Source organism: Actinia tenebrosa, unplaced genomic scaffold, assembly GCF_029948245.1.
Source record: "Actinia tenebrosa isolate PJP-AT-01 unplaced genomic scaffold, QUT_ActTen_1.0 PGA_scaffold1__47_contigs__length_23844297, whole genome shotgun sequence".
NCBI lineage: Eukaryota > Metazoa > Cnidaria > Anthozoa > Actiniaria > Actiniidae > Actinia > Actinia tenebrosa.
Genome location: NW_028292578.1, coordinates 3,201,038 through 3,214,501, shown reverse-complemented (window position 1 = coordinate 3,214,501; position 13,464 = coordinate 3,201,038). Strand labels below are relative to the sequence as shown.

The 13,464-nt window shown below is 37.8% G+C and overlaps 3 protein-coding genes across 3 annotated transcripts in view; all 3 read right to left on the bottom strand.

Moving 5' to 3' along the window:
* Window positions 1-2,968: 2,968 nt before the first annotated feature.
* On the bottom strand, window positions 2,969-3,861 carry LOC148909708 (aurora kinase C-like). The gene is made up of 2 exons (XM_089032136.1): window positions 3,806-3,861; window positions 2,969-3,368 (listed from the first exon to the last, which is right to left on the bottom strand). Exons 1-2 carry the CDS (start codon window positions 3,851-3,853, stop codon window positions 3,054-3,056), a joined length of 363 nt encoding a protein of 120 aa, XP_088888262.1. The 5' UTR covers window positions 3,854-3,861; the 3' UTR covers window positions 2,969-3,053.
* LOC116294723 (uncharacterized) lies at window positions 3,860-5,839 on the bottom strand (the record flags this gene model as incomplete). Its single annotated transcript, XM_089032129.1, has 6 exons — window positions 5,795-5,839; window positions 5,422-5,494; window positions 5,031-5,328; window positions 4,522-4,729; window positions 4,061-4,393; window positions 3,860-3,925 (listed from the first exon to the last, which is right to left on the bottom strand). Coding segments are annotated over exons 1-6 (1,023 nt in total), but the record flags the coding sequence as incomplete, so codon positions are not given.
* Window positions 5,840-6,638: 799 nt separating this feature from the next.
* The window catches only part of LOC116294716 (nck-associated protein 1 homolog), a 36,907-nt gene continuing 30,081 nt past the window's right edge, over window positions 6,639-13,464 (bottom strand). Inside the window, exons 33-41 of the mRNA XM_031702362.2 lie at window positions 12,869-12,957; window positions 11,877-12,094; window positions 11,299-11,387; window positions 10,482-10,642; window positions 10,149-10,161; window positions 9,390-9,541; window positions 8,373-8,525; window positions 7,451-7,610; window positions 6,639-7,159 (exon numbers count right to left, since the gene is read on the bottom strand). Of these exons, the coding sequence (XP_031558222.2) occupies window positions 6,992-7,159; window positions 7,451-7,610; window positions 8,373-8,525; window positions 9,390-9,541; window positions 10,149-10,161; window positions 10,482-10,642; window positions 11,299-11,387; window positions 11,877-12,094; window positions 12,869-12,957 (1,203 nt within the window). The 3' untranslated portion in view covers window positions 6,639-6,991. The remainder of the gene's footprint in view (window positions 7,160-7,450; window positions 7,611-8,372; window positions 8,526-9,389; window positions 9,542-10,148; window positions 10,162-10,481; window positions 10,643-11,298; window positions 11,388-11,876; window positions 12,095-12,868; window positions 12,958-13,464) is intronic.

The window sequence follows — 13,464 nt, the reverse complement described above, 5'->3', positions numbered from 1 at the left end:
CTAAATAGGTAAACAGACTGTTCAGTTCATTGCACATGCTCTTATACCTTCATCATATTTATCATAGAGAAGTAATCTATTAATATTAATTTACCAGATTCTTAGGCCCATGGCTGACTTCCTTGATCTGAGAAAATAAAATAAAATTTGAATTATATTTTAGTCTCAAACTCTAGAAAATAACTCATAGGTTCTACTTTATGTGCTATGAATGGGGAGTGTTGGCATTTCTTATTCCCCAAATCTATTAAATGCCATTTATTTACAATCCCAAAAGTGACTCTCAGGTTCTCCAGCTCATTCTGGATGGTAACCATGGTCAATGGGAAGAGAAGGCATGTCTCAACATCGCCATACAGATTCATCAAAGTCTCCCCTCCACATAGATAATTTATTAAGCTATACCATATGCCAGGGCCCTAACATTATTGCAGTTGCTAGATTTATATAGGAATTTACCTGTTGATCAATCTTCAGGCTTTGTCTTGAAAAATTGCCTTTATTGATAGGACTGTAAACATCGAAGTTGACGCGTTATTCAGACAAACTTTTTTCGGAGTTATTAAAGGAAGTATGGAAAAAGTGTAATGATGATGAAAGCTAGGAATGCTGAAAAATATTTTTAGCAAGCTTATTTTAGCTTATTTTTAAAATGGCAACATCACTTACACTGGTTTTGGCAAGAGCTTGATTTTAGGAGCCCAACTTTCTTTAGCTTTCTGAGCATCTGGCTTCGTGTTTCGTGTTAGTTGAGAACTTGCCATTACATTTTTATTTTGCTCCTTTTTTGGTGGATTGCGTGGTGCATGGAACACGCCGTTGCCAAAACTTGTGGTTTTCCTAAAACTGGATCCGTAATTGTTATCGGTGGATCTGTTCTTGCCTACAGCGTTAGGCTGTCCAGTTTCTTCGGCTGAAAAAACAGCGTTGTTCATTTGGCTGCTTGAAGACGAAGTCTGAAAGTTGTTAGTTTTCCATGTGTTGTTTGTAGTTGGATTAGAATACAGTGCTTGCTTTACTCTTCTCTTTTTGTTGCTAAAGATAGGAACCAAAGCGCAGCTGGAGGTGTTTTCCACTACGATAAAAAAGTGAAAGTTTTCGTAAATAACTCCGCAAAAAAAGACAATCGTACAAAACAAACGCATATTATCAAAGTTTACCGTTCAAATAAATCATGATCATTTCAAAAAAACTTACTCTTTGTTAAAAATAGTGGAAATAACGATTTAAAGTCTTGCTTTGTTGGTCATGAGCTTATTTACCTTAAATAATTTGGCCAAAGTTTCAAAATTCCCTTTCCGCTCGCTTTCCCGCCTTTTTTCAATTACTACGACGCGCGCGCGCGCTAAATGTAGGGACACAGGCAGCCCAACACATGGCCAGTTGGTAAGGAGTTGGTAAGTGACTGATCACGTTCAAAGACTTTTCAAATCGTTGTGCTGTAGGTAAACAGGAATGGGTACACTATGGCGCATATGAGTGGAAAAAATATTTATAAGATCTATATTTATTCGAGTATCTTCAAGGTGATCTGAGGAAAGCAAAGGTTAAAATAAAATAAAAAGTTAGAAATAATTTCAAAAACCGAGTTGCGGGTAACTCTATCTCACTGAAACGTGCTTGACTCAGTGTCTTGGAAGCCTAAAGTTTTTCCATTGGGCCACGATTTCATCAATAACCATAAACAATGCACCGTACCAGATAGACTAGATTATTTTCCACTTCAAATCAACGTGCCAGTGCGTGGCAGAGTGCAAGGGATTAATCCTGTAGATAAGGTCTGGGGGCCGGCTAGTCTCCCCTGATGCTTCGGCTAGAACACTATCCTGCGTAATCCGTACACCCAAGGGCAGAGGGACTTAATCGCCGTCATGTCCGAAGTCCATACGACGGCCCAGCGGATGTCTCGGGGTATGGCATGAAGGCAATAGATTTTTTCTTCTGTATTTTTGAATTAAATTATCTGATTAAACTTTGTTGGACGCGGGTTCCATTCCCACCGTATTGAAAATACTTTTTTTTTACTTCTTCGTTTCATCTAGCCCTAGTTATTTTTTATATATTATTTTTTATAAGCGACTTTAACTAATTCAACAAAAATGAGGATTCTTATATTTTTTTCTTTAGAAAGGATGTCTACTGTCTGGGAACAGTTGACTAAAGACGCTTTTACTAAACTTGGATTTTCCGTCTCATATTCTATAGACTAATGATTTATTTCGTCGTCGTTACATGTCATGGCGGAGCACCATGCTTAAGAACGATTGATAAACCATTGAGCTGATTTTTCATGGCTTGAATAGGTCACTCAGTTCTGTCCGTCCCCGGGTCCGTCCGTCCGTAGGTATATACTTACCAAGGGCGGATCCAGGGGGGGGGGGGGGGCAAAGGGGGGATTATATGCTTTTTTTAGTGTTTTCCGTGTGTTGACGGAAGAAACTCAATTAGCCCCCCCCCCCCCCCCCCCTCCTCCCCCTAAAATTTTGGCTGGATCCGCCCTTGCTTACGTCCTTCCTATTCTTGTATGATTTCAAAGCAAGACTACTTTTAAAATATTTCTCACATCTATCTAAAGGACTTTTTTTCATAATTGAAGAGTTATATGTTTTGGTCATCGCAAAACCAAAATATCAGTAAAATGAATAAAAGAAATTTAATGGACGAATATAGCTTAAGACTTAATTTGGAGCTTTTACTGGATTTGTGAACTTCATGAGACCATGAGGAGGCGACTTTTTCTCATTCATTGAAAGGAACCTTTTCATAATTGAGAAGTACAGTATAAACCTCTTAATATGAATACCCAAACATCGTTATATAAAAAAATTAGAAGTAGGTTGATATATTTTAAGCAATGGGAGCTCCGCTGTTAGGCAATGCGTATATTATTTACATATGTCTGACATAATCCAGGATTGACAATATTTAATTTTTTAATCTTTATAAGATAATTACATTTACGAGACAATAAAATTCGAATAAAACGTCCATTCCATTTTGGAATCATTTCATCAATGATTATAGCATCAACCAGCATCATCTAATCTGAGCTTTTATACCGGCTCCAGCACCCAATTCATAAATGATGACAGACAGTTACAACAACCACCCCAATGCTCATGTCTTAAAATAAAAGGATGGGTGAGCAGCTCGTCAGCAGATAATCGATCTGCAGGATAATATTTCAATGTTCCGTTGTACAAGAAGTTCATCAAGTCTTCTGAAGCCCTGGATGCAGCCTCATTATTCATTATGGTGTAGCCAGACTTAGCCATGCTCACAAAGCATTCCATGCAGTCAGCAACCCGTAATGGTGGATATCCCTGGAACAACTTCATGGCAACTATACCGAGGCCCCAAATGTCGATCTATGGCAAGAAAATGACAGGTGAAAAGGTGAATTGAAGAGTATTTTAGAAACTAAGAATTCCATGGTCAGTAACAACTACGATACTGTTCACATCAAAACATTGTGTGGATATGATATCAAACAATGAGATGACGTACAGTAATAATGCATATAACACTGAGTACGACGCTGATGAATGCATGTTCACATTACTTGCACATTTATACATCACTTTTTTCCGAATTCCTATTAAACGGCCCGGGTTTAAGTCGAGGTTGGACTCCATGTGTTCATACATTTACTGTCTATTTATTAAGTCTAACGTCGACTTGAAGCCATTGTTTATGTGAAGTCATCAAATAGAGAAAAGCATAGACATAAGTCCGTCACCAAATCCTAGTAGTTCATAGTTTGATAGTATAAAATTAACTAAGATAAAAATAACTAACTCCTTACTTCTTTGGCGTATGGAAGCTCATTTGCCATTTCTGGCGATGCATACATTTGCGTGCCTCGGAATCCTGGCTGTATCGGTTGCGTCGTTCTCACCACTAGTCCCAAGTCGGCGATTTTAATCTGCAAACATATTAATAACGTTAGTGCCATCCTTTTGCTGCAGTAGTAAATGGCAATGATTGATTCTTGCCCTATATGAGCAGTTTTATGATGTTTTAGTATTTGACGCAGTGAAAGAAAAAAAGTCATTTTTACCTTGCCTGTGTTACTAATCAAGATGTTTTCGGTCTTTATGTCACAATGGATAAATCCTGACTGATGCAAGTGTGCAAGTCCTTGCAGGCATTCTCTCATAATGTGTGATACGATGTACTCTGGTAAACCGTTTGAAAAGTTGGACATCATCGAGTAAAGACTCATCCCAGCCACATATTCTGTGACGATGTACAAGAATCCATCGGTGAGGTAGCTGTTTGCAAGAGCGAGGATATTTTTGTGCTTGAAGGTAAGCAGGGCTTCGAGCTCCATCAGCAGGCTTCTCTCGTCTGAATGTTCGAGCGAGATGGTCTTGATGGCATATTCTTCGCCCTGATCACGAAAAACGAAACCCAACATGTTAGGGATAATCATGATGTACCACTTTTATTTGTCAGAGCAGAACTATGACATGCCGTATATACTTGTGTTTCTCACACTTTCTATCATGAGGTCAGTACCTGTATTTGTTTGTGTCTTGCGAGGTAAACCTGTCCAAAAGCTCCTCGACCAATCTCTCTGATGAAGTTATAATGTCTGTCTGGATGGTACAGTCTATCACGATGGAAGTATTTCAGAACGCTCATCTGGTTTCCTTGCGTGTACGTATGTTGCACACTCTTTTGTGAACTTAGCACAATATTAGCAATGGAAACTTGGCTTTGTTCACTAATAAGAACAACATAAGTGAAAGTAAGGATACTAGGGAAAAAAGCTGGAGTACAATTTACACTACAGTTGATTTTCTTTCTAAATTAAAAAAATCCACGTTTGTCCAATTGTTGAAGAGATTGAAAATAGCTATTACAATGATACCTTGCAGGATTACTAAAAAAGGACTTCTAGAATACGATTCCACCAGATATAATATCTAGGATGTATATACCTTTGAAGAACATTTGAAGTCTATATTATTATACAATTGAAATTTTACTATTGAAAAAGGCCAAGTTAGCATGCCTTTATTTACCTTAATTTTCTTTCTTGTAATGGCAGAGATCTTTTTGCTGGAGCCATTGCTTCCAGTGATAGAGATCTTCGGATTTTGTTCGGCGCGGTTTTTGAGTACACAGAGCGCAGTACACGTGGAGCGCCATCCTGCTTGATTTCTTTTGAATTTGTTGTTGTTTTTGGTTTTTCATTTGAAGGACCCTGGTTTGTAGGTTTGCCTGAGCACAGTTTGTCCTCGCAAGGTTCCCGTGCCTTGGTTTGAGGCCTTTCCTCAGCCTGAGGATTATTGGGCTTCACCTTTCTTAAACAGAAGGTCTCTGTAACCATGAAATATAAGCATAGTCAGTTTTTCTGCACAAGTTTATAACAAAATCGAATCATAGTAGTAATAATGTTGATTGAATTCTTACTCTTTCGCCTCCAATAACCTCGGACGTTATTGTTAAATTTGAATAACTCCTTTTGAAGTTGATCCATAGTAATCTAAAATGAGAAAACTCACTATTTTAGTAGTTATTTTCACAACTAGTGCATCTATCGGCTACATTTTTTCGTTAATCATGTAATTTGATTACTTTAAACTTTGCGATTTTTGCGAAAGATAATATGGAGCAATTTCATTATTTTTTAAATTGGTTTTGATTTCAAAATATGTGTAGTGAGATTGAATATAAAAATGGCAATGTGACACAAAGGTAAAATGACTTATTGCGCGCAAACCAAATCAATGACATTTTTGGTGGTGAACTACGTCCTTCAAATCTAAGTGAATCAGACACTTACCGGTTCTGTTTCTTGAACTTTTGGTTTACTGTACGCGCACCCCATCTTTTAGGACTAAAATTCGTAATTTAACTTTCGTTAATAAGACTATTTCCTACGTTTTTATTGCAGCGCAGAACAACAGTGTTTCGCGAATGAAGAAAACTATACAAATGGGAAATCGCGGAAGATTTGTGAAGTCATAGTGAGAAACTACGTATTTGCGCGCGCGAATCTTGACTGGTTCTCAGGCCCTTTCGGCAACATTGTAACCTTCGCTATTCACCATAATATTTATTGTAATTTGTTGCATTATTTTTTTTGTGTGTGTGAAGTAAGGGAATAAAAAATAAATTCAAATAAATAAAATGGAATAAACAGTGGCTCTACAGAGTGTCTCTACTTCCACTGGAATTCCAATAGAAATTTAGAAGTTATTATTTGTTTTGCTGAAGGCGGAGAATAAAATACCAGACAATCCGAAGAAATATCCTGGAAGAACTTGTAATTCAACTTATATTTACAACCACTTACCCCAGGGCTTCTTCATGAGGCTCCCTCCACACACACTACTACTACATCCTATATTTACAACATACAACACTCAACTGACAAGTTGATTTTCACGCCGGGAGGAAACCGTAGAACCCGGAGAAAATCCTTGTGGCAAGGGAGAGAACAACACATCAAACAAACTCAACTCAGGGGAGGAGTGTACTCCTCAAAAGACTTCATTCGACCAAGTTAAGACAACGTTTTCTTTGAGTATTAGTTGGTTGGGATTTTCCTAGTAATTAAGGGACAACTCAGGGCAAAGGGCATGTGGAAGTCCTGGTAAAGCTCACCGCGCATCAAAACACTAAAATACGAATTATATAACAGTTTAATAAAAAATATTGGTACAGAAATTCACAGTTACAGTCATTCTAAGAGCATTCGGAACATTCAGTATCGTTGGGTTTCTCTATCACTGTAACTTACCCTCTACATATCAATCTACTGCAGTAATAATGACAGACAATGTTACAATGTGAAAAACCGGCGCAACAAACGCACTTAGCATAGGCTAAATAACGAAATTTAAATTAAACCTTTTTGCAAATTAAATAGTATTAAAAGGTCAGAATCAAAAACTTAGTCATGAAGCATTGCCTTCCAACAGCCTTCCGATCGCTCTACCCTAGTCAAGAGGATATCAAAGAAAGAGGACTGAATATTTTAGTTGCTATCCCACGACATAACTACTGGCGCAAAATCAAATTTGTCAGGGTGACCGAGGGGCTTCTTCCATTCTGTTTTACTCCACTGAAACACTGGCTGCTGAGAATGGGTTGGACCGCTTACTGCTGTACATTGGAATTTCTTGAACAATTCAAATGAAGTAATCTGTGTCAAAAAGTAGAAAAATAGTTCAAATAAAGAGGGAAAACATAGCACGGTAGAGCATGATAGGGCATAACGGGATAGGGTAGCACAAGACAGGGTGTAGCAGAGCAGAGCAGAGCAGTAAAGAAGGGTACACCAGGGTAGGTTAGAAAATGGCAGGATAGTGTAATGGTGGGTGGGATTGGGTAGGGTGGGCTGGGGCGGGGCGGGGCGGGGCGGGGCGGGGTAGAACAGGGCAGGAAATAATCGCGCCACTCTATTTTTCGCGCGTGTTTTTCCGTATGAAAATACCTTGCAGTCCGTGCCACCATGCATACGATGACCAAGAGCATCAAAAGGGTACTTTCCATCTGCAGGGTTCAAATCAGAGCGAGCAGATATGGCATTCTCAGCACTGTAGGGTGGCGTACAGTTACATTTTGATAATGGATCGTTCTTGTAGTCGTTATATCTGAATAAAAGAATATTTTTATATTTCGAAGTGACCGGTGACACTCCAGTTTCGAGTTTCCTGTTGCTCAGTGTTAGCCCTCGATTTTGTGCAGAATATTCATGTGTTCCAATAAAGGTCCTTGGAATTTCGCGTCATGGCGCTCTTGAAAAAATACGCCTTAAAATTGTGAGAAAAATTGTTGGAGGGGTGATACACTGTGCAATGGTATTGCTGGTTGCTGCAATCCGTTGCGAAAAGTAGAAATGAGCTCTACTTCGTGCAACGCAACAAAACAAATGACGAGACAGCCCCTGTTACACTGTACAATTCTCCAGCAACTTGTCTCGCAACGCAAGTTGCTAGGAAACTTGCACAGTGTAACAGGACCTTAATTATGGATAATGTTTTTGGAATCGAAATTTTCCTTTCGGATCATGTAAAAACTAGAGTTAGTGTGGATGCACAAAAAATCAGAGTTTGAGAAAAACGGTTGAAATGGGAGAGAAACCTTCCTGCCGCAATGCAAGGAAGAGAACAACACATCAAACAAAATCTGTTTATATATAGCGTAAACGTTCTACCATTACGCTACCTTTGCTAATCTTTTACAGTTTACAGTTTATTTGCTTTGTCATGAAAACAAACTTAGTTAATACAATAACATAAAAATATCAAAATAAGACAAGGATGCTTGTAATGAAGCATCTAAGTATATTATGTTGAAAAAATAGTAAAAATAGTTACAAAAATATACAGTTATTAGTGACTTGAGTACTTTACCTCATTAGTTTCATCATGGAATCCAAGTCCACCACTTTATCTTGGTCTCTTTTAAATATCTGTGCACGAGGATTGAGATGATAGTCGAACCACGATCCCTCTGCTTCGCGACTGGCTTCAGTACCACTTTGATTGTAAATAAGGGGGAAGTATCTACAAAAATAATGCAATTTTATGATAACTTCTAAAGTTTTAATATATAGCTGGTTTGCACTCATTCATAAGTGAATGGCACGACGAAAGAAATGGCGGCCATGTTGGTCGGCCATGATATTAAAATTAAGTTAAAATCAACCAAGAATTGGCGGCTATGGAAACCAGGAATACGAGAGGGGAACTCCTCAAGGAGCTATTTTACCAGGCCCAACTATTTGAGCAGTTTTCATATGGCACGAACATGCACGAACACGCACGAACACGGTCATGATTCGGTAAGCGTTACGCAAGATCAATCACATTTCACGAGAATTTGCTCTCCATGCAATCAAACACCCAGAACACGGCATAAACACGGCGTGGATACGGTCACGCCAAAGTCACAACACTGTCAGACCAATCACTTGCGCGAGAAAAAAATCAGCCAATTAAAATTCTAGAACACATCACGGTCACGGCATAGCACGCTTACGGCACTGAGCTGCACTATGGCCACTGCATGTAATCAAGGAATGGTTAATGTTTGGAACACTTATTGACCTTATGCACTCAGTGCCATGTTTATTCCCATGAAAATAGAAACCTTTAATTGTTTAAATCCGCGCAACCTTGTCCTGAAACACTTGAATGCGAGGCTATGTGAGGGAAATCTATTGATCCAGTGGCTGCCGCGTGAGAAGGTTAAGATCCTGTTCTATCGTTTGAAGCGCATGCTCCGCCGATTTCTTTATATAAATCTCGTTCCTCGGTGCTGATCAAGAGAAACGCAGGCTCTGGGAACGAGATTATTTTCATATAGTACCAGTAGCCAGCCAATCCGAGCGCGCGTTATATCGTAGCTATGGTATAATCGGCACTTACGGGAGGTTGTAGCTGGCCCAATAGCGCTGCTCCTCCAAATGAACGCTCATATCAGCGGATTCTGTTATGCCAGGGATTTGTTCCAGGACTGACAGGGTTCCAGGCTTGATTGGCTGTCCTGGCTCGAATAACTTGTAGTCAAGAACCATCCACTGGAAGAAGAAAAGGATTAAACAATGAACAACACGAACAACAACAGTAACAAGAGCAGTAGCAACAACAAAAACAACGCATGTGACGTCAAAGGAGCTTAATTTGTAGGACAAAACAAAAAGAATTGTTCCATACAAAGAAGTACGAAAATCATGGATAAATGTATTTTTTACATTGTTAACAGGGGTTGAATCAATCAAAATGATTTTCTCCGCTTTCTGGTTGGTAACTTGCAAACAATAGACTACATTGACGGTACGGCGGCCATCTTGGTTTCCAATGCATTGTGGGACGTCAAGGGGACTAATTTACAGCTAATAAAAGACTTGATATAATTTTCTTTCTATTTTCTGTCTGTCATTATTACAGCCAAAGACCTTTACCACTTATTTTCTTTCTATCATCTGTCTATCATTATTAAAGCCAAAGACGGCACATCAACTACCTTTACATGAGATTTTTAAAAAAAACACAAAAACAAACATGTACGACCCATAATGCCAGTAATTCAAGATGACTGCCATATCTTTTAAGTAGTTCACTGGGTGGCATGCTTCGCAATGTAATTTTCATTTCATCAAGTAAGCAATAAGTTTTGTTTCATACCTGATTGTTATATCTTCATTCACAAGTTTGTTACACATACGATATAAAAAAGAAAAGTTTTTTTTAGATTTTTAAGGGCCAAAGAGTTTAGTGAAGTGATATTTATCAAAAAGGGTTATACACCGAATCTAAATATGGCGACCAATTTGAATAACTATTGTTCTGCACTGACTAGCCTCATGTTCATGTGGAAATATAAGAGCGCTTTCACATTTATGAGGCTAGTCAGTCGCTAGTCAGAGCAGAACAAAAGTTATGCAAATTGGTCACCATATTTTGATTTTGATTCGGAGTGTATGTAAATAAATAAAAAAGTCTTGGTATGACACTTACGTGCCACTGTTGAACTTTGAAAATATGTACGTCCATTCCTTAGAGCTACTGGCCAGTCGGTTGGCCACCATCACTCTCATCCACTCAAATACTATATTTTCTGGTGTCACATATTTCCATAGATCTTTGTTTGAATTTCCTATAGTAGTTTCCTGAGATACCTGTAAAGAAAGAGGAAATGTTAGCTCAGTTGGTTGGGCACTGGTCTGTCATGGGGGAGGTTCATGGTTTCAAGCCTCCTTGGCTGGGCAAACACTCAGGGTCTTAAAATATCTGAGTAGAAGGTACTGCCTTTGATTCAATATCTGCAAATGATTAGACCTTTGCCGTGGCTCAGATGACCAAGTATAGTGGCGGTCCTGTCTCACTTTGAAAATGTTAAACAAAGAGGACCACTGGTTTATCAGTTCTACTGTAATTTGGCCACTGACTAAGAGTATAATTATTATTACTATTATTATTATTATTTCTTTCTTTCTTTAGAATAATAATTAAATTTTTAATAACTCTTTAAGATACAATCAGTAATAATAATAATACTTGTACATTATTTTCTCACTGAGAAAAAAAAAAACAATTGTATTTTGCATCTATATAGATATATACAACGTATAGATTATCTCTTCATATATCCTACAATAAAAAGATATATCTATTTATAATTGAAAATAATAATAATATTTATTATTATTATGGTGGTGGCAGCTTGTCATGATCATGGTCGTGATCGTAACAACATTCATGAGGATGACCACAATGGTCTTATCATTATGACGAGATACAGTATACGTAAGATACACCTGTAAGACAGACTTACCATTCCACTACTCAGCAAGTAGAAATCATCACCACTCAATATATTACCAGGTGAAGATGAGAAGCTCTGTCGCTGTCCAGGAATAACTTCTGCAGACAATGACATGACCATCAGAGAGAGAAAAGGTGTAATGGACAATTACATTACATAATACACCAATAAGCCAAAGATCTCTGTCAGTGATGGTTTTACAAATTCTGCTGTCATTATGAATATTGGTAAATTAAGATCCCATTTAACTTTAGGACAATTTGATTTTTTGTCAATGAATGGCATTTACCAAAGCAGGACCATTGCTAGGGGAGAATCTAAGGCACCCAGCAGGCCCCCCGAGTTTTATTGACAGTAATCATGTACTCTATGCACTTTTTACAATGCACAGCCAATAGTCATGCAATGCTAGGTCAACAGACAAGTGACAGTTGAACGACAATTGCTGGCTCATCATAAAGTACATCATCACCAAACTGTTTCTCATTTATGGGAGCAGCCTAATTATGTGAGCCCTTACTGTATATCATCAAAAATCATCCCAGGAAGTAGGAGTGACAATTCGGTTGCACATATCAGGAGTTTACCTGTTCCTAATTTAGTCTTGAATGGAAAATCATACAGTTTGAAGACTCGCAGCATTCCTATATACGTGTTCCACGTTACATGCGATATGAATAATTCCTTGTTGTTTGGAAGGAGTTTTATCAAAGCTGAGCAGGAACCAGATCCAAGGATACGACGAGGGGTTTTCTTTTTTAAAACATATTCCAAATCCTCAAGGTCTCCACTTGCTTGGAACATGCTAGGAAGTTAAACAGAAAAAAGGATATCAAGACTTGTATCATAAACTGGAAACCACAGCTGTATGAGTAACTGGATGATTAGAACAGTCATTGACAATCTCAAACAATCACGCTGCAGGCCAGTACTGCCACCAATAAGTTTGATTAGTAAAGTCAGCTTTTTGACAACTCTTATATTTAAAGAAAATCCCAGAAGTCAAATAATTTACAGAAAAAAATGGTCTCTCTCCCATACAATACAGTAAAAACCTGCATAAAAGAACAAGTGGGTTAAGAACACTCAGCCTGAATTTGGGCGTTTTAAGTACCATGTAAATAAGAACACAATCAGCCTGAAATATTAAAAAGTGTTCTTAAAAAAACAAAAATCACTATTAAATGCCTCCTCATCAGTACTCATGTATACACCGATGGGGGGAGATGGTTTAGATTACAGTGTTACCAGTAGCAGACTCCAAGCCTGACCTGACAATATTTATTTTTCTACTTTTTTGATACAGTTATTATTGCAGTCAAGATTTTTTTAAATAACATTTTTGAACTTACACATTGATATCATCTACATGTATTAGTAGTCTATATATAGTAATACTGTATATATTTTAGAAACATTTATTTGAAGAACACCTTAAGAACACCTTCAGGTTGATTTTTCAGTAAACACCCATTAAGTAAGAACAAAATCAGCCTCAACTCCAAAAATGGGTGTTCTTTTATGCGGGTTTTTACTGTAATCATTTTTAAGAAGTGATATACATATAGTTTATACTTACAAAAAAGCCAGATCTGAAATGCTTGGTAAGGAAGCATTGACACTATATCCCACCTTGAGCCCATTGAGCTGACTCAAAATGAGTTTTACCTGGAGAAAAAAATAATTTCATTCAATTAATTAACAAAACAGCTATATAGTAGTAACAGGATAGCATATGTGGTTGTGAGGTCATTGAAAGAGGACCAAATATTGGAAACCAATTTCATTTTCCCCCCATTTCTGAGTACCACATTATACATATTTTGCTCTCGTATGTTCTTTTATCAAATGTAGACAACAATTTGTATGTTTGAAGACAAACAGTACATGTAAATGTTTATGTTTCTGGGTTTCTACGGTGGATTACATAGTATCATTATGATAATGTTACAGGGCTGTCAACCCCCAAGATATTAAATCTGTAGAATTGATAGGGAAGGGACATGACTTCAAAGCGCATCAAAAAGCGCGCGAAAAGACGTATTTTGCTTTGTAACATTTGATGTGATTGGTTTATTTCTGACCAATCAGATTATCGCTTATATTACAATGGCCTGCTTGCAAGAACAGTTCATGAGGAACGTTTTGATTTTGTTAGCGATATAAAATAACACA

Excerpts from the sequence above, each read along its gene's own strand:
- LOC148909708 (XM_089032136.1), bottom strand. The coding sequence starts at position 3,853 with ATGTATGCATCGCCAGAAATGGCAAATGAGCTTCCATACGCCAAAGAA. Across the intron at positions 3,369-3,805 it reads AGCTTCCATACGCCAAAGAA|ATCGACATTTGGGGCCTCGG; the intron begins GTAAGGAGTTAG and ends TTCTTGCCATAG.